Raw genomic sequence first — 18,411 nt, forward strand, 5'->3', positions numbered from 1 at the left:
ATTTGCCGCTGCGTTAATGACTGGTTCGATTTCAGAAATCAGTCGTTAGCCAGCGGAGGGAGGACACACTGCGAAATAAACGCTACAACGCACGGAAAGTTAAATTCGCAATTCCCTCTTTTTTTTTCACAATGCTAAAATCTGAAGCAGTCATATCGGATACTGTGGAAAGAGGCTGTGAGATAGGCGAAGAGTGGGTACTAGAATCTGCTGACGAGACGGCGAATATAATCGGGAGATGGGCACTAGTGAAGACAGGAAAAGGCACGAGAGCTGCAGTAAGGATACTAAACGATTTTAAGGCACCAGTTATTCTAAATAATGGAGCTGTTATTGGAAAATGCTGGATGGTGGCGGCCATAGTAAACTGCGATGGACCAAAACAGGAAAGTGAAGAATTCCTGAAAATAGGAAGAAAAATCCACGACTTCATAAGGACTTGGTTGCATGTGAGGACGAAAACTAAGAGATTGCTGGAGAAATATTGCTACAAATTCCACCCTGATTGTGGAAAGGTTGCAAGATCTGTCGTCAAGCTCCACATCGATCCACAGAAGACAGCCTTCAGTATAGAAGATGGGTTGTGACAGTTTTCTGTTATGTACCACAACCTTTGAGCGTCTGATGATTCCTGTTAAGAACAGACAATGCAGCATTGAGATCGTAATTTCAAACGTCCGGAAGGACAACTAGCACAGTGTACCGAAAGGCTGCTGCAAAATTATGACTTCAAGATCGAGCATCGAGAGTGTAAGCATTGTTCCAAAGTCAAGTCATCTGAAAGGACAGTTGATATCAGATTAATGTAGTGGCAACCCGATAGGTAAAAGTCAATTGAATGATACTGATGATGAGGGGGGACTTGGAAAAAAGCATGGAAACGAGAGGAAAACGCCTGATAAGTACCACATAAAACTAAAATAGTGATAAAAAGTCCTGTGGATAAGGCAAATTGAGTGCAGGGGCATTGCCTTAAAATTATTGATCGAGTTCAACATCGCGTATAAGAAAGCGAAGGCGGAAATCATTCCCGTGATCTGATTATAGTTCTTATATCTAGAATTACATCCGTATTTGAGGAATTCCGCAACGGGCCAAGTTGAGGTCATCTAGGTATGACTAAAACCTTGGAGAAGATTAAGCGATTCGACAGGTCTATTGAGAAATTTTACACACAGCATAATTAAAAATAAGACCGAAAAACTTGCGTATTATATTTATAAGAAATCATAGATAGTGAACAAATTGGACCAGCAAAAATTGAAAATTTTCTTAACAAGTTTTCTTAATGAACTAATATAAATATATATTTTTTGTAAAATAAATAATATATTTATATTAGTTCATTAAGAGAACTTGTTAATAAATAAGTAAACCGTGCAGTAATGTAACCAATAGTTGTCTAAGAGAAAAGGTTGTAGATCAAAATATCTTAATAAAATAGAAGTGGTTTTGTATTTTTTTCTTTTCGTCACATTCAAGCAACTGCTTGTCAAACTCAGTACAAGGAAGGTACATGTTATATCATTCTTGTTACGATGGACATATATCTATAGAAGATTGGCAGCACTGCTGCAATAACAATATGGCAGCATTGTTAAATTATAGAGGAAAGCTAAAGCTGGGATACATTGTAAAATTGCATTTTTCGTGATTGTGTGGAAAGGCCGATTTGAGGTTTTTTTACGTTATTGGTAAGATATTTTCATCTCGAAGTTTTCTTAAATACGGTGTCGGTTAATAACGGTGACTGGTATATTGTTTTATCATTAACTATATAGAGATGTGTACAAATATTTTGATTCAATTCGAAATTACACCAGTCCCTAACCTGCAAAGTTATATAAGTTCATTTAAGTCTTATAATAAATAAATTGGTTTTTGCAGATAAATATGTCTTTTGTAAAGAATGCTCGGTACTTAGCGACTCGCGGTACACGTATGATGCAAAAGCGTGGATTCGCCGATGAAATGAAATTGACTTTTGCCGCTGCTAATCAAACTTTTTACGATCAAGCAGAAGTGCGACAAATTGATGTTCCTTCATTCAGTGGAAGCTTTGGCATCCTTGCGAAGCATGTACCAACTTTGGGTAAAATTGTATTAATTTTTGTTTTTAACTGAATACTAATATATTTTCTCTGTTTTAGCTGTTTTAAAGCCCGGCGTGGTGCAAGTTATCGAAAACGATGGAAAAACCTCAAAATTTTTCGTGTCTAGTGGCTCAATTACAGTAAATGAAGACTCTTCTGTCCAAGTTTTGGCTGAAGAAGCACACAAAGTTGAGGATATTGACGTATCTGAAGCAAAACAGCTTTTGTCACAGTATCAATCGCAATTAAATTCCGCCGCTAGTGACGAAGTAAGAAACATATAATTCTCGTTTGCTGGGAGAGTGTTTAAAAAATGTTTTGTGATATAAGTATGCAGATACCAGTAACTGTTAATAGAATATCATTAGAAATGTGGCCTTCTGCTCTTTAAAACTTGAAGGAATTTTTTTTTGTTTTATTACTACGTTCTTCCAGCAAACCCATGAGTGGCCATTTAAAAAAAAATTGTATCTGTTCAATAGTATGCAACATGATTACTAGTAGATCTGCTTCTTAATGATGTCTACTTTTTTCAGGCCAAGGCGGAGGCTGCCATTGCTGTTGAGTGTGCTGAAGCTCTTGTCCGGGCTGCAGAGTAAATTCTCGCACTCACAATTAATTTCGAAATTATAAAATACTGTTATTTTATGAATAGTAAATGATTGCAATATAATGTTGGAAGAAAAAGATAGGCCCAACAGGCCCAGACAAATTAAACTGTTGAAATAAAAATTAAAAAAAAAGAAATGGAACAGATGAATGTTTTAATATCTGCTTGGATAATAAAAGGAGAATATTATATTAAATTACATATATTATTATGGAACATCCTCGGTTATATGATATTTATGTGCTTACACCTACATATGTTCGAAATAAATGGATCACCCTTTTCATTTTTTTAAATTAATTTTTTTTTCTTATTTTTTTATATGCATTCTACAACAAAACCCAAAACAAAAAGTGTCAAACTTTCTACAAAATTTAGGAATTTTTTTTTTCATTCAGAATATTTGGTATGCAGTTCGACATTAGATTTGCAAAGGGTAAGTTTGAAGATTCCAACGTAGAATCTCTCTTGCCAACAAGTGCTACTTTGGACTAAGTAGGCAATTGAGTAGTAAAGTCCTCTCTCGACGAACAAAACTAACACTCTACAAGACTCTCATCATGCCCGTCCTAACGTATGGCGCAGAAGCTTGGACGATGACAACATCCGATGAAGCGACGCTTGGAGTGTTCGAGAGAAAGATTCTGCGTAAGATTTTTATTACTGTTTTATTACTACGTTCTTCCAGCAAACCCATGAGTGGCCATTTAAAAAAAAAATTGTATCTGTTCAATAGTATGCAACATGATTACTAGTAGATCTGCTTCTTAATGATGTCTACTTTTTTCAGGCCAAGGCGGAGGCTGCCATTGCTGTTGAGTGTGCTGAAGCTCTTGTCCGGGCTGCAGAGTAAATTCTCGCACTCACAATTAATTTCGAAATTATAAAATACTGTTATTTTATGAATAGTAAATGATTGCAATATAATGTTGGAAGAAAAAGATAGGCCCAACAGGCCCAGACAAATTAAACTGTTGAAATAAAAATTAAAAAAAAAAGAAATGGAACAGATGAATGTTTTAATATCTGCTTGGATAATAAAAGGAGAATATTATATTAAATTACATATATTATTATGGAACATCCTCGGTTATATGATATTTATGTGCTTACACCTACATATGTTCGAAATAAATGGATCACCCTTTTCATTTTTTTAAATTAATTTTTTTTTCTTATTTTTTTATATGCATTCTACAACAAAACCCAAAACAAAAAGTGTCAAACTTTCTACAAAATTTAGGAATTTTTTTTTTCATTCAGAATATTTGGTATGCAGTTCGACATTAGATTTGCAAAGGGTAAGTTTGAAGATTCCAACGTAGAATCTCTCTTGCCAACAAGTGCTACTTTGGACTAAGTAGGCAATTGAGTAGTAAAGTCCTCTCTCGACGAACAAAACTAACACTCTACAAGACTCTCATCATGCCCGTCCTAACGTATGGCGCAGAAGCGTGGACGATGACAACATCCGATGAAGCGACGCTTGGAGTGTTCGAGAGAAAGATTCTGCGTAAGATTTTTGGACCTTTGCACGTTGGCAACAGCGAATATCGCAGACGATGGAACGATGAGCTGTATGAGCTTTACGACGACATAGACATAGCGCAGCGAATAAAGATCCAGCGGCTACGTTGGCTGGGTCATGTCGTCCGAATGGATACAAACGCTCCGGCTTTGAAAGTATTCGATGCGGTACCAGCTGGTGGTAGCAGAGGAAGAGGGCGGCCTCCTCTGCGTTGGAAAGATCAGGAGGAGAAGGACTTGGCTTCACTTGGTGTGTCCAACTGGCGCCGGTTAGCACGAGAAAGAAACGACTGGCGCGCTTTGTTAAACTCGGCCAAAATCGCGTAAGCGGTTATAGCGCCAATTAAGAAGAAGAAGAAGTTTGAAGGGGCTCGAAAATTCATCAATTTGTTCTACATGTACATATTATATATAAAAGAGCCGAACATTTATCTACAGTATTATCCACAAACGAAGTCTTCACATACTCAGACAGTCAAGCAACAATAAAAGCGCTAGAATCTAAAACACACTCGTCAAAAACAGTCATAGAATGTTTTAAACTTCTAAAGGACGTATCAAAATATTACAAAATACACCTTATTTGGGTGCCAGGCCACAGGAATATAGCAGGGAACTGCAAGGCAGATGCTCGAACTGGTACAACGCTCGACCTCCAAGCGGATAAGGCGCTGATACCCATGCCTTTAGCCACTTGTAAGCTACTGATAGATAGGGAAACCATCAATACGGTAAATACAAGTTGGCAGAACCTCTCAATATGCGAACTAAGCAAACAGACATGGCCGAAATGGAACAGCGGTTGTTGTTGTTGTTGTTGTAGCAGTATCTTTGCCCTGTCAGTGTAGTGTAATCACCAGTCGTCTTCGTCTAGCTCATCTAACGGTAGGCCCAGGAAACTGGCTATTTCGACGGGTTGGGTCCAGAGGGAGAGAGGTCTTAGATGAGTGGGTTTGATGGGGCATGTGAAAAGGTGGTTAGTGTCGTGCGGGGTGCCTTCACATGCCGGACATATGTTTAGTATGTCGGGGTCGATTCTGGATAAGTAGGAGTTTAACCTGCTACAGTATCCAGAACGTAATTGTGACAAGGTTACGCGGGACTCTCGGGGAAGATGGAGCTCTTCGTCTGCAATTGGTGGTGGTTGGACTCCGATAACGGCATTCGGGGGTCGGGAGCTTAAGAAGGTGGTAATGGTCTCCCGATGAATGTCGTTTTTGGCCTGTCTGTACACTGTCCGATCCTGGAGTGGTCTGTCTGTTTTGTCTAGGATCTCGTCCACGTAGTTGAGGAAGTGCCTCCTGATGTGCCTGGGAGGTGGCTCAGGTTCAAGCAGGTGTCTGCATGGGTGAGGCCTATGGTGACACCCTAGCAGAGACTGCTTGCTGAGCAGTTTATTATGCTCCTTCCCAAGAAGCATGTGAGCCTCATCGTGCAGGTGTTGTATGGGGGACATCAGGAGACATCCTGTCGCGGTCCTAATTGCAGTATTTTGGCAGGTCTGGAGCTTCGTCCACTGCGTATCACTAGTTCCAGGCGACCAGACAGGCGCAGCATAGTTAAGAACCGGTTGGCCTATTGCTTTGAAATTCGAGAGCAACATTTCTTTGTCTTTGCCCCAAGTGCTGCCAGCAAGCGACTTGAGGATCTTGTTGCGATTCTGTACTCTCGTTGCAATAGCGGTTGTATGCGCTGAGAAGGAGAGCAAGCTGTCAAAGGTGACTCCCAATATTCTGGGGTTGTTTACCGTCGGTATTGGGGTATCATCGACGTGTACCTGAAGTTGCAGCTTGACCTCCTTTGTCCAGGTGGTAAAAAGGGTCGCCGTGGATTTAGTGGGAGAAAGTTTTAGATTTCTCGCAGTGAAGAAGCGAGAAAGGTGGGCGAGGTAGTCGTTTACTTTTGAGCAGAGGCCATCAATGTCATTGCCCGACGCCATTATCGTGCAGTCGTCGGCGTATGAGACCAGTGAGATTCCCTCTGGTGGCTGGGGGAGTTTCGAAATGTAGAAATTAGCAAGGGTGAAAGGACACCACCCTGCGGTACTCCCTGCTTTATTTCTCTCTGTTAAGACGTTTGGTCTCGAAATATCACCGACTAGTGACGACCACTCAGGTAGTTCGCGGTCCACCTCTTCAGTCCTGGCGGCAGTGTCGACTGTAAAATGTCATCTAGTAGCGTGGCGTGGCTGACTGTATCGAAAGCCTTTTGTAAGTCCAACGCTATTAGGACAGTTCTCTCGCAGGGACGGTTTTGGTTTAGTCAGCGGTTTACCTGGGTGTTTATGACGGTGAGTGCCGTGGTGGTGCTGTGCACTCTTCGGAAACCATGCTGGTGTGAGGCTGGAGTCAGTTGTTCTGTAAGGAGTGGGAGTAGAAGGGCTTCAAGAGCCTTCACTACTGGGGAAAGGAGAGTTATCGGACGATAGGACTCCCCTTGGTTGGCGGGTTTCCCTGGCTTCAGTAGTGGGACCACTCTCCATAATTTCCACTTATCAGGAAATGGAACAGCGGTCGATCAAAAAGCTTGTTAAGATTTAACAGAGAAACTATAAGAAAAAAATGATAGGGGTATTAACTGGTGATTGTCTGTTAGGCAGCCACGCTAGAAGGTTAGGACTCCCGTACTTCGATTTCTGTAGAAGCTGGAAAAGAAGAGGAAACAGTCAGGCACTTTTTATGTGAGTGTGAAAGCTTAGCGACAAGGAGGCTCCGCAGCGGACATAGCGCATCTAAAACTAACGAAGCTTTGCTCGTTTATTAAAGCTACCGGATGGTTCGAAAAGGAACCCATAGGGTAAGGATAAGTTCCAGTGGTATCACAATGGACCTATGAAACGTCTAAGTGTGTCATTGCGACAGACACCCCACCTACCTACCTTATCTACATATATAAAAAACTTGACATAACTGACCAAAAACGCACTCAGAACGTTGTGCATGTGAGCAATTTTACTCTTTTTTACAGTGGCTATAAAAATTCATCTGGGGAAAAAATTAATTAAATAAACCATGAACATTATTGTACCATTATTTTTGACAATTTCCGACGAGAATGCATTGATGAACTAAAATCATTACACGCCTAGCAAACGACAACACTTCCACCACGAAGCTTCCATACTGCCGGTCAAGGAGCATAGTAAATGCTCAGCAAGTAATTTCTGGTTGGGTGTTAACGTTGGAATCCTCCCTGGAGATATTTGTTAGAGTCTGAGACACCTGCCCTATTTAAGTGAATGTAAAATTGTATTGATCATTATCGAGAATATTTTGCTTTTCAACCGTTTTCAACAACCATAATTAATTTTTCCATTATTAGTCCAAAAAATATAAATAGTAACCCACGTATGGCAGCCGCCGTAGCCGAATGGGTTGGTGCGTGACTACCACTCGGAATTCACAGAGAGAACGTAGGTTCAAATCTCGGTGAAACACCAAAATCACGAAAAAGTTTTTTCGAATAGCGGTCACCCCTCGGCAGGCAATGGCAAACCTCCGAGTGTACCATACTTTTGCCATGAAAAAGCTCCTCATAAAAAACAAAAAAAAATATTTGCCGTTCGGAGTCGTCTTGAAACTGTAGGTCCCTCCATTGGTGGAAACACATCAAGACGCACACCACAAATAGAAGGAGGAGCTCGACATTAAGTAAATGTTTAAGTTTTGTATTTTTTCGAAATTATTTCACAAATAATTAAAATTAAAGGTTAATACTACATAAGTAATTCGGCTAAAATTCATTCCGGTTTCAACCATGTAGACACCTGCTTGAACCAGGGCCGCCTCCCAAGCACGTCAGGAGGCATCTTAACGGCATTCATTGGGAGAAATTTACCACCTTCTTAAGCACTGAATGCGGTAATCGGAGTACAACTACCACCCCCAGCAGATGAAGAGCTTTAGGTACCCCGAGAGAGCCGCGTAACGTTCGGGATGCTGGAGCAGGTTAAACTAATACTTATCCAGAATCGACATCGACATACTAAACATATGTCCAGCATGTGAAGGCACCCCGCACGATACTAACCACCTCTTCACATGCCTCATCAAACCCACTCATCTACCCCTCTCCCTCTAGATCCAACCTGTCGAAACAGCAAGTTTCCTGCGCCTACCGTTAGATGAGTTAGACAAAGACGGCCGGTAATATACACTGCACTAACAGGGCTTAGTAGGTTACTACCTGCTCCTGGCTAGTGTCGCAAAACGCAACATGTATCATACTTTCGAGCACTACTACCGGGGTCTACCTATCGGTTGTCCCCATTACGCGTATGTTGTGCATTTAAAACGGTGACCGACGATACGGTCCTAGTAATAGCTGATATGTACCTGCATTCCTGCAATGGAAGTTGTCCAAATAGCGAGAACACAGAGGTATATAAGCTGGTCTGCTCGTGCGGCGTTGCGTGGAAACTGCTTCAATGAGTGCTAAATAAGGTGAGATAATTCTACAAAAGGGTGTTGGGCACACAAATGCATCCCCGATCTAAAGCTTTGGATAATTAGGCCACATAGGGCAATGGATTTTTATCTGACCTAGTTCTTGAGTAGACACGGCTGCTTCAAAGCATATTTACATATGTTCAACCACAACGACAATCCCTATTATGATTACTGTGATGAAAACCTTATGGAATATATTCACCACATATTCTTCATATGCTCGCGATTCCGTTCTGCAAAATAGAAACTCCATAGAGCCTTTGGAGAATCTCCTTCGCCGGAAATATGCTGCGCTCAAAGGGAATGTGGAATGCGTTTAGTGGCCGAGACTATGAATAATATGAGGTGGCTGAGAAGACTGCGACACAGAAGCCGTGGCTAATAGTTTTCCCTCTCTCACGATGTAATACTTGAAGGTAGTTCCGCGGCGAGATGTGATAGAAATAAACAGGCTTAGTCTGATTTCAGAAAGCCACTTGAGGATAGCGTACTGCCACAACGCCTAGTAAACAAAAAAAAAAAAAAAAAAAAAAAAAAAAAAAGCAGAGCACTAACTTTATGTCTCTACATAAGTATGTCGTACAGAGCTAAGATTGTAAGCATTGCGAAAACAAAAACAAAATACAGACGCAATGGCCTGAATCGCTAGTTGCGACGGCGCTGAAGGGTCTGAAATATTATATAATATATTCCAACAAATATAGTACAAGTTCATTCATAAACGCCACCGCTATATGTATGTGCGGAAAGGAAAGTACGTTCATTCATAAAATGAGAGCACCACATGCGCCTAAGCCGCCCACATGTCAATTTTTTTGATCGAAGACAAAAATTCTAATAATATAATTGTAGAAATTACAGATGATCAATCAAAAATTCCTAACTTCGCAATGTAGAATTGTGGCGAATTTAGTGAGTTTTTTGCTGTGGCAAAAAGGTTCTCGATGAGAACTGTTTATTAACATTTATGGATAAACATAACTTCTGACGAATTTCTCTCAGCGACTTGATTATGTTTATACTATAAGTTTGCTTTAAAATAAGAAGCACTGAATGATATCACTCCCACTTACGACTTAATAAAGCCCAAACTTAGTACATGTACAGCTTGCGCCATCTGATTTATATCCGACATAAAAACTGCGCCCTCTTGTTGTATAAAATAAAAGAAATAATAATTGTGGTGTGGCTCTTAATGTTGTTTTACAAATGGAGGGACCTACAGTTCTACGCCAACCCCGAACGGCAGACATTTTTTATGAGAAGCTTTTTCATGGCAGAAATACACTCGGAGGTTTGCCAATGCCTGTCGACCACTATGAGGAAAAACTTTTTCTGTTGTTTGATGTTTCATGCCCAGAAATTCGAGTCTACGTACTCCGAACGGTAGTCACGCACCAACCCATTCAGCTACGCCCACTTTTTATATGCTAAGACTAAATTTTTGTCCATGCTTCTGACGTTGCAAGCTATAATTCTCATGGTGTTGAGGTTTTTTGATTCCGAAGATTAACAGCCACACCAATTAAATTTTACTAAAATTTGCGATGGTATGTACAATTCGGTCCGGGACAAATTTAGCGCTTCCTTACTTGTTTCATTATATCGAACAGCTTGAATAGCCTAATATTTTTAGTAAGTTTTCATACTTTAAATACTCCCGAACTTTATAAGATAATATTCTACAATATATTTCTGTGATCGTATGACATACATATGTAGTCGAAATTAAAACGAAATGAAAGTTTGAGCATACAGCCCACCTTTGTTTAATTTGTATGCTAGCCAGTAAGCAATCTTGACATAAATTTTGTCCATAAATTTAAAGTAAGAATTATAAGAACTATAATGAAAAGAAAATTAAAAAATTGTGCGAGCGAGGTTTAGTGTTTAGTATTTGGAAAACTGTTAAGAAAGCAATTTAATTTTTATCTTAAGCCGACTTGAGCTATTACGATGTACGACGACAGGTATGTGTGGCGCACTCTAATGCCCATACATATGTATGTATCTATGAATGTATATTAGCTAGTAACTTTTCACATCAGTTGCGGTTACTTTCTTATATGTAACTCGATATTCATCATTGCTCCATCATTTAATATTTGTGTCAATAGTTTTATTACGTGCATGTCACGGTATGTACATACGCATGTATATATACATTACGTATCTACATATACGAACATATGTACTTAATAAAAATCTGCCAATTGAAATAGTAATTCCAAACTTATGGTATTTTCGTTTCTACGAGGCAATGTTGCCCTTCCAAGGTGTACAAATTGTCAATGTTGCACTCAACCCTGTAAAATAGCGCGGTTTTTGCCTACTCAGAAAAGAGAACAAAACACTGCGGCTATGTATCTGACTTTTTCTGGCGCATGCATTCTTAACATCAACGTTTTAAGTAGTCAGCTGAAGCTCAGGACAACCAACTCCCCTGACAAAGCTTCTCATGAGAGAAAATTTGCTTCGTTTGCCTTCGTTTAGTGTGGCATTTATAGAATCGAACACAAAGTAGAGGGCAATAAAAAGGCAGCATTTTTTGGGAGTAACGAAATTGCTATTAATAAGTAACTGGGTTTTTGCTAAACAAGATTCGTTAGAATATGATATTCCAAGAAATCGTTTTTATTATCTGATTTGGGCTATTCTCTTAAAGTACGAGTATATGTACCTTAAAAGAAATACGCTTGAAAAAATTGTATCCGGGTTTGTTAGGACCCACTATATTATAGCAATGGTAGTATTTCAATTTAGCAAAACTTATGGTTTATGTTTTCTACGTTTCTAATAGAGTTCCAATAAGCCGCAACACCTTGCAGATTTCGTCCTTACTTAGATACAACGCGTGATATGGTTGTGGTTGAGGGGTATATCACGGTACGACTGCATAAGCATGCGTGATACTATCTATCCTATGGTATAATAATATCATAAAACACTACAAAGTGAACTATGCGTAAGTTCCAGAAGTAAAAAAATATTAAATGAAATTCAGTCTTTGCGGTTGTAGCAAAAAAATATTTTAGAAGTTTTATAACCTGCATAGCTGCGGAGATCAGCAATTCCAATTCTTACGGTATGACCCGGTATGAGGAATAAAAAGACAAAAAGGTACTTACAAGTATTCATGATGAAACTGCATCTCAGTACTTATATAACATAAATAATCATGATACTTTGAAATTTGAAAAGTTTTATAAGGGGGCACAGCATTGAGTTTAGTAAGAAATATGGTTACATAGAATATAGGAGCCCAAGTAAGAGTTGAGTTCATGTTTTTTAGTGATATTGCTTGGCAAATGAAAAATAATACTTTACACCATAAAGCGTTATTCCTTCATTTAGAATTTTATAACTTTGATACTAACGCAGATATGTCAGACTTCTCAAAAGTTAAATTTTTCAACGAAAGTGATTGGGATTTTTTGTACTCTTTTGACAAAAATCGAAAAAAACTACAATCGATTAACAGTATTTGCTTAAGATGAGGACATAATTTAAAAGTCTACAAAACGTTTTCTGTAATTAGTATATGCCTTCTATTTAAACGAAACTTTAGTCTGAGCCCAACAATTTTTATGTATTTTGTTAACTTTTAAAGTTATTTCGAATATTACCCTGGACCTATTGTGATTTACTTGCAAGTTTCTTTCACAGAATTTATGAAAAGTATGACTCTACGCCAGTTTGAGCCTTGTCCTTTCCATCGTTCGAAACTATAGAAGTTTTACCAGGAAGTCAAACGTTTCTTTATTTAAAACAAACATTGAAGCCACAACTAAAAAAGTTTAGCGGACGGCACCTAGTATTCTATAAAAACGAAATAAGCCCTTTTTAGATGTAATAGTACGCGCAAGTATGTATATTTAAGTATGTAATTACTTTTTTTTTACTTTTAATGAAATAAATTAGCTTTACCAAATTGCATGTCGTTATTTGTCACGAAACCTGGCTACTTAGCTATCTATAAATAAAATACAATTTTTCTTTCTAAAAACATTGCGACACTTCAATATTTCTAAGTGAACTCTACGCATAGAACTCAAGAAAATGTTTTTACTTATGCTTACTTTACTGTCGGTTGTTCTGATTATGATTTATCTCTTTCTGACAAGGAATTTCGCGTACTGGCGTACTCGCGGTGTAAAAGGACCGACACCGCTCCCATTATTTGGCACATTTCCTGGCTTAATTATGAGGAACCAACATTTTGCCGACGATTTAAATGATATTTACAGGTAAGATTTAGTAATTTTTGCCATTCAAATTTATAATTATAAGATCAATTCACCAAGAAAGTATAAAGACAGTGAAAGTTATGTGGGTGTTTTCCTCATGTGTACTCCACACCTTATGATATTGGAACCACAGCTGGTACATGATGTTTTCGTGACTTCCTTTAAGAATTTTCATTCTAATAACGTCGCAGAGTTGGTAATTCATTATATTAAAAAAATATCTAAAAGAACGATTTTTATTGTAAGTAAAATTTATTTAAGATCGATAAAAGAAAGGATCCATTGATAGCCAATAATCCTTTTATACTGAGCGGCAAGGAATGGCGTGATCAACGAGCGTTAGTTTCACCAGGTCTTACCATTGCCCGCGTTCGAAGCACTTACTCTACAATGCAATCGGTTTCCAGGTCTTGGTGCGCATACTTGAAAAGTCAGATTGATGCGAAACAAGGATACAGTTTGAATGGGAAAGATGTAAGTTAAAATCATTAATTACAGGCAATCAACTGTGATGGAAGTACACATTTACTCCGACAGCCAGCGGCATTTAGAAGCTAAACAACTTTTTGCCGAAAAAGTAACTCTGTAATAACAAAATTATCCAAAAACATTTTTTTCAATCTCCAATTATATGAAAAATAAATACCGTATAACACCAACGGATCAGCATATTTGAGACTTGTTGTTTCTGTCAACATCGGATTTAACGCGTAACATATGAAACAATAATTAAAAGTGATACAGAGGCCTAATTTTCCCCTGAGTGCGCCATCTTGAGCTACATAACAAATCCTGGATGTCCACTTGGAAAAGATACCAGACGAAAATGGTTGCGTGTATAATTTTTCGGCGATGGATTTCGAGATCAGGCCAAATCGGAAGAGGGCGAAGTTACTTAGTGATGCTCTATGTCTATAGAAATTTTGCATTGCTGGAATTAGCCCAGACGTAAAATTTCCGCTTGACTTTTCTACTCAAACAGAGTAAATCCCTTTTATTTAAACGAAATTTTATTTAGATCATATTCTGATTGTGGTGGGATTCGATAGAAAAAGGAATTGGTCTATCTTAAGGATCTACTAGTGAAACTGGATAAATTCCATTGCAGCGTCAGTCAAATAATTTCTGAGAAGCAGATAAAAAGAGGAAGACCCATTCAAAACAATCAATTGGACTTAGGATGATATGGCACAGGCAATATCCAAAATTCGTAAAAATAGATGTCGCTAAATAGATGTCAATCACACGCATTGTCAATATAGGTATATGTATGTGGCAAATCCACGGGAATGTTTAAGTTAAAAATATAAATACTTAGGTAGCATTCATAAAATAACATATAATTGTTGTCTGGTTGTCATCGAACTTTTTTCAATTTTTAGCTACCTTTTGAGAAAGGGATAAACTTATGCCCCTTTTTTTCTTGATCCCAATTTGCATCAATAGATTAAGTAGCATCCGAAATCAGTTGCCAAACTTTTTACAACCTTTTATTATTGAATCATGGGAATCGTCAATTGCCCGCCAAAAATTCCTAAATCGTCCGTTTTGTTCGACTGTAAATAAAAGTAGGCAGCCGTGCTTTAGGGTATAAATTGAAAATTAGTACACATAAAATCTATTGTATTAATTTGAAAAACAGGATATCTAGTTATTATATGTAAACTTAAAATAAATTCGCATTTTTAATGATACTAACAACGTTTCTTACCAACCTAAAATGTTCATATTTTTAACGAAAATAATAATTTTACAGATTGCACTGCATTTTACCTCCGAAAATATGGCAAGTTGTGTTCTTGGTATTGAAGCCAACACCTTTACTAACCGATTTATACCAATTGCGAAAAATGTGCAAATGTTATCCGAAAACAATACCGTTTTTACTATTTACACATTGATCGCCGGACTGTTCCCAAGCATAGTAAATATCTTTAAAGTCAAATTTATTCCAAGAAAATGTGAGGACTTTTTCAAAATGTTAATTGAAGAGGCCTTGAGAATACGTTCAAGATGTAAAATAAATCGACACGACTTTATGGATCATCTATTATCGCTAAAGAAAAGTGGTATCCTTAACGACCAAGAACTTGCCTCGCATGCAATGACATTCCTCATAGATGGCTTGGATACATCAGCCACGGTTATTTCGCACTGCTTATTTCTAGTAATATGACTTAATTTTTATTCTACTGAAATATAAATGCATTTTATCAATTTTGTATCCAGTTAGGACGTCATCAAACAGCTCAAAAAAAATTGTTTGATGAAATCACTCAGAATTCTATAAGTGGCGAATTAAGCTTCGATAAATTAACCGAACTCTCTTATTTGGATGCGTGTATAAACGGTATATTTATTCATTCTAGAACGCCTGACAAAATAGTATTATAAGTTCAATGTTTACAATTTCTTTTTCTATGTAGAAAGTATTCGAATTCTGCCGCCTGGTTTGTGGTCAATCAAAACGTGTTCTGTACCATACACATTTACTAATAAAAATGGCGAGCGTATTTCGTTAGCTATTGGTGACTCCGTGATCATACCAATATATGCTCTTCACCACGATTCCAGTTACTACAATAATCCAGAACAATTTAAACCTGAGCGTTTTCTTAACGATGAAGGAAATATATTGAAATCATTTCGCGATATTGGAGTGTTTTTAGGATTTGGCGATGGTCCGCGAATGTGCTTAGGTATGTACGTTATTTGTTATATCAAATTATTTTCATTTGTGCTTGTAATTTTAATTTAATTTTTGTTTTTTGTTTTTTAATTTTTCCAAGGATATTATTTCGCAACTGTTCAAACAAAGGTAGCGATTGCTTCAATCGTATACAACTTTAAAATATCTTTAAATACAAAAACTAAACCCTTTATTAAACTAGATCCGAAAGTGTTTCTAGCAAACCAGGATGGTGGTGTTTGGCTTGATCTTCAGTGCAGAAATTAGCTTGTATATGTTTTCAATTGTTTCTCTAAGACTTTCAAATTTCGGTTGGATTATTGGCAATCAGATTGCTTGCGTTTTTTCTCATTGCTTTGTTTTGCGTCTACAATAAACTGAATACCTAAATACTGTTAATTTGTACGTTATCTTCTAATTATCAGTTAATATAGCAACAAAACTAAACACCAAAAATATCAGCTAAATCGGCTAAGAAATATAAGGGAAAATGGTGCCAAATGCATAACGCCATTTATTTGTCGGTGTCCCAAAGCTGTGCACTTTATATTTATGGTTTAGAAGCAGAGATGGACGACAAGGATTACATTTACCAACCGAATTTGATTGCAGGAACCCTCAAAAGTTAAGAAAAGCCAATTTAAATTAATCTAATTGTTTATTCAAATACTTACCTTACGATTGCAGTAAGCTCGTTCGGTGAACCATTACAACAATTGTAATCCTGTGTTCTTTTTTTTCCTGGTATAAGAATTACTATTATATTTAAGTAGTCCCGCTTACTAAAAATCATTACAAACCCCCAATATTTACTTTTGTTACGATTACACAACAAACAATTATTAAATTTATATGGAATAATAAAGTATTTTTAATTCGTTGCTGGATCTAGAAATTTTGAGTCTGCTTACGAGCAACAAATCGCTAAAGAGTTTTCATCGGTATATTCAGCACTATAGTAGTATGACATGAAATACATATAAACCGCGTCAAGACATAATAGAATAATTGACGCCATCCGAGATCGATGAGTGGAGAATTTACAAAGCTTTATTTCTTACGATCGATAACTTTACATACCTCATTATAAAAAAGTTAAGATTGACGGAACTTGTTTCTAATGAGCCCATCTTACCATGGATGGATGAAGTGTCCAGAGGAGGCTTAGATAAGCACAGTGCTAGCATGAAAAAGCTTCTCATAAAAAACTATCGCCAGAAACGGTTTAAAACTGTAGGTCCTTCCATTTGTGGAACAACATCAAGACACGCGCTACAAATAGGAGGAGGATCTCGGCCAAATAACTAACAGAATGGTACGTGCCAATTGTTTATTTATTTTTAACAAAATAGTTTCATATTGGCGAAACTTCGCAACTTCGCGATCGGTTTTAAATTTGAAAATTAATTAACAAAATAAAGTCTTGGATTAAGTGAAATAATTTCTTGTCAGACTTGGCAATTTCCGCTAATAACCTCTATTTGTACCATTACTTAAATTCAAATATTAATTAGAATTTATTTTTTAAGCCGTTCGTAGTTTGCTTTCACTTAAGTAAAAAAATTCATTTTTTCTACCATTTTTACCAAAAAGGATGTAATTTGTAACTCTTTATTCTCCTTCTTAAATACAACCTTTTGTAAGGGAGTGTCAAAAATCGAATGCCACTAGTAAGCAAACCTTTAATAATTGAATCATAAACAAAAACTATATATGTTCCAAATTTCATATTGTAGTTTTTGATTACTTTTTATAATTTTATTTAATGCCTACCAAGTTTCGTTGAAACATATTAGTTTTTGCGCGAGTATCGGCCGCACGGACGGTCAGACAAAACTTAATAACCCCTCTTTTCATTCTGATTATATATATATATATATGTATATTAATTTATATATGTATCAATATACATTTATGTATATAACTCGGGCGGCCGCCGTAATCGAATGGTTAGTGCATGACTACCATTTGGAAGTTCGAAGATTCGAAACTCCGGGCATGAAACTCCAAAATGATAGAAAAAGTTTTTTTAATAGCGATTGTCCCTCGCCATGCAATGGCAAACCTCCAAATGTATTTCAGGGATGAAAAAGTTCCTCATAAAAACATCTGCTGTTCGGAGTCGGCTTAAAACTGTAGGTGCCTCCATTTGTGGAGCAACATCAAGGCGCACACCACAAATAGCAAAAGGAGCTCGGCCAAACACACAAAAAGGGTGTAAGAACCATAAATATATTGTATATTTATTACAGTATTACAGTGAGTAGATTAATTGTAATAACCCAGTTTCATGAGGTGTTACTGGCTGGGACACGTCGGCACAGACATGAAAGTCGGAGTTTGCTAAGGCAGTGTCATATGCTGAGGTGCGTCAAATACTAATATATATAATCATCGAAAACTGCAAGATGAAGACTTTAATGAATACCTTAGTAATGCTATGGAATTAGATAAACAATAAAGTTTGAGAACTTGAGTTTATTTGAATATTTCATGGATTTTATTTCTGGTTTGAAAAAGAAGAAGCCTTTATCAAGCCAAACAAACATGTAAGCTTAGCAGCAAAAACGGTGTATGACAAAATTCGACCCACTTATTCCGATATTCAGGCACCAGTCACACTGGTCACTATTAGTGACTCTAGACAGCACCCCACCTTGTGACTATTCCCTGAAACTAGTGTATACACATGTGTATAATATTTTTACTATAGATATTTTTCAAAGTAATTATTATACATTTCGTCCCTCGTAACCTCATTTTTTTCGAAATTGAGATTTTTAGTGAAAACACTCCC

The 18,411-nt window shown here is 37.3% G+C and overlaps 2 protein-coding genes across 2 annotated transcripts; both read left to right on the forward strand.

The window, feature by feature from the left end:
• Positions 1–1,585: 1,585 nt before the first annotated feature.
• On the forward strand, positions 1,586–3,003 carry LOC128856775 (ATP synthase subunit delta, mitochondrial). The gene is made up of 4 exons (XM_054092092.1): positions 1,586–1,694; positions 1,888–2,092; positions 2,151–2,362; positions 2,630–3,003. Exons 2-4 carry the CDS (start codon positions 1,894–1,896, stop codon positions 2,690–2,692), a joined length of 474 nt encoding a protein of 157 aa, XP_053948067.1. The 5' UTR covers positions 1,586–1,694; positions 1,888–1,893; the 3' UTR covers positions 2,693–3,003.
• Positions 3,004–12,706: 9,703 nt separating this feature from the next.
• Positions 12,707–16,411, forward strand: LOC128859385 (probable cytochrome P450 28c1). The gene is made up of 7 exons (XM_054096418.1): positions 12,707–12,925; positions 12,983–13,121; positions 13,187–13,399; positions 14,682–15,092; positions 15,155–15,275; positions 15,352–15,624; positions 15,715–16,411. The coding sequence occupies exons 1-7, from the start codon at positions 12,738–12,740 to the stop codon at positions 15,879–15,881; spliced, it is 1,512 nt and encodes a 503-aa protein (XP_053952393.1). The 5' UTR covers positions 12,707–12,737; the 3' UTR covers positions 15,882–16,411.
• The last annotated feature ends 2,000 nt before the right edge of the window (positions 16,412–18,411 follow it).

Source organism: Anastrepha ludens, chromosome 3 (genome assembly GCF_028408465.1).
Source record: "Anastrepha ludens isolate Willacy chromosome 3, idAnaLude1.1, whole genome shotgun sequence".
NCBI lineage: Eukaryota > Metazoa > Arthropoda > Insecta > Diptera > Tephritidae > Anastrepha > Anastrepha ludens.

What these genes read in the sequence shown, in the direction of transcription:
- LOC128859385 (XM_054096418.1), top strand. Translation starts at nt 12,738, where the DNA reads ATGTTTTTACTTATGCTTACTTTACTGTCGGTTGTTCTGATTATGATT. An exon ending in ACAGTTTGAATGGGAAAGAT is followed by an intron (nt 13,400 to 14,681) that starts GTAAGTTAAAAT and finishes ATAATTTTACAG; the next exon opens with ATTGCACTGCATTTTACCTC. An exon ending in TTTCGCACTGCTTATTTCTA is followed by an intron (nt 15,093 to 15,154) that starts GTAATATGACTT and finishes TTTTGTATCCAG; the next exon opens with TTAGGACGTCATCAAACAGC.
- LOC128856775 (XM_054092092.1), top strand. Translation starts at nt 1,894, where the DNA reads ATGTCTTTTGTAAAGAATGCTCGGTACTTAGCGACTCGCGGTACACGT. An exon ending in GAAGCATGTACCAACTTTGG is followed by an intron (nt 2,093 to 2,150) that starts GTAAAATTGTAT and finishes TCTCTGTTTTAG; the next exon opens with CTGTTTTAAAGCCCGGCGTG. An exon ending in ATTCCGCCGCTAGTGACGAA is followed by an intron (nt 2,363 to 2,629) that starts GTAAGAAACATA and finishes TACTTTTTTCAG; the next exon opens with GCCAAGGCGGAGGCTGCCAT.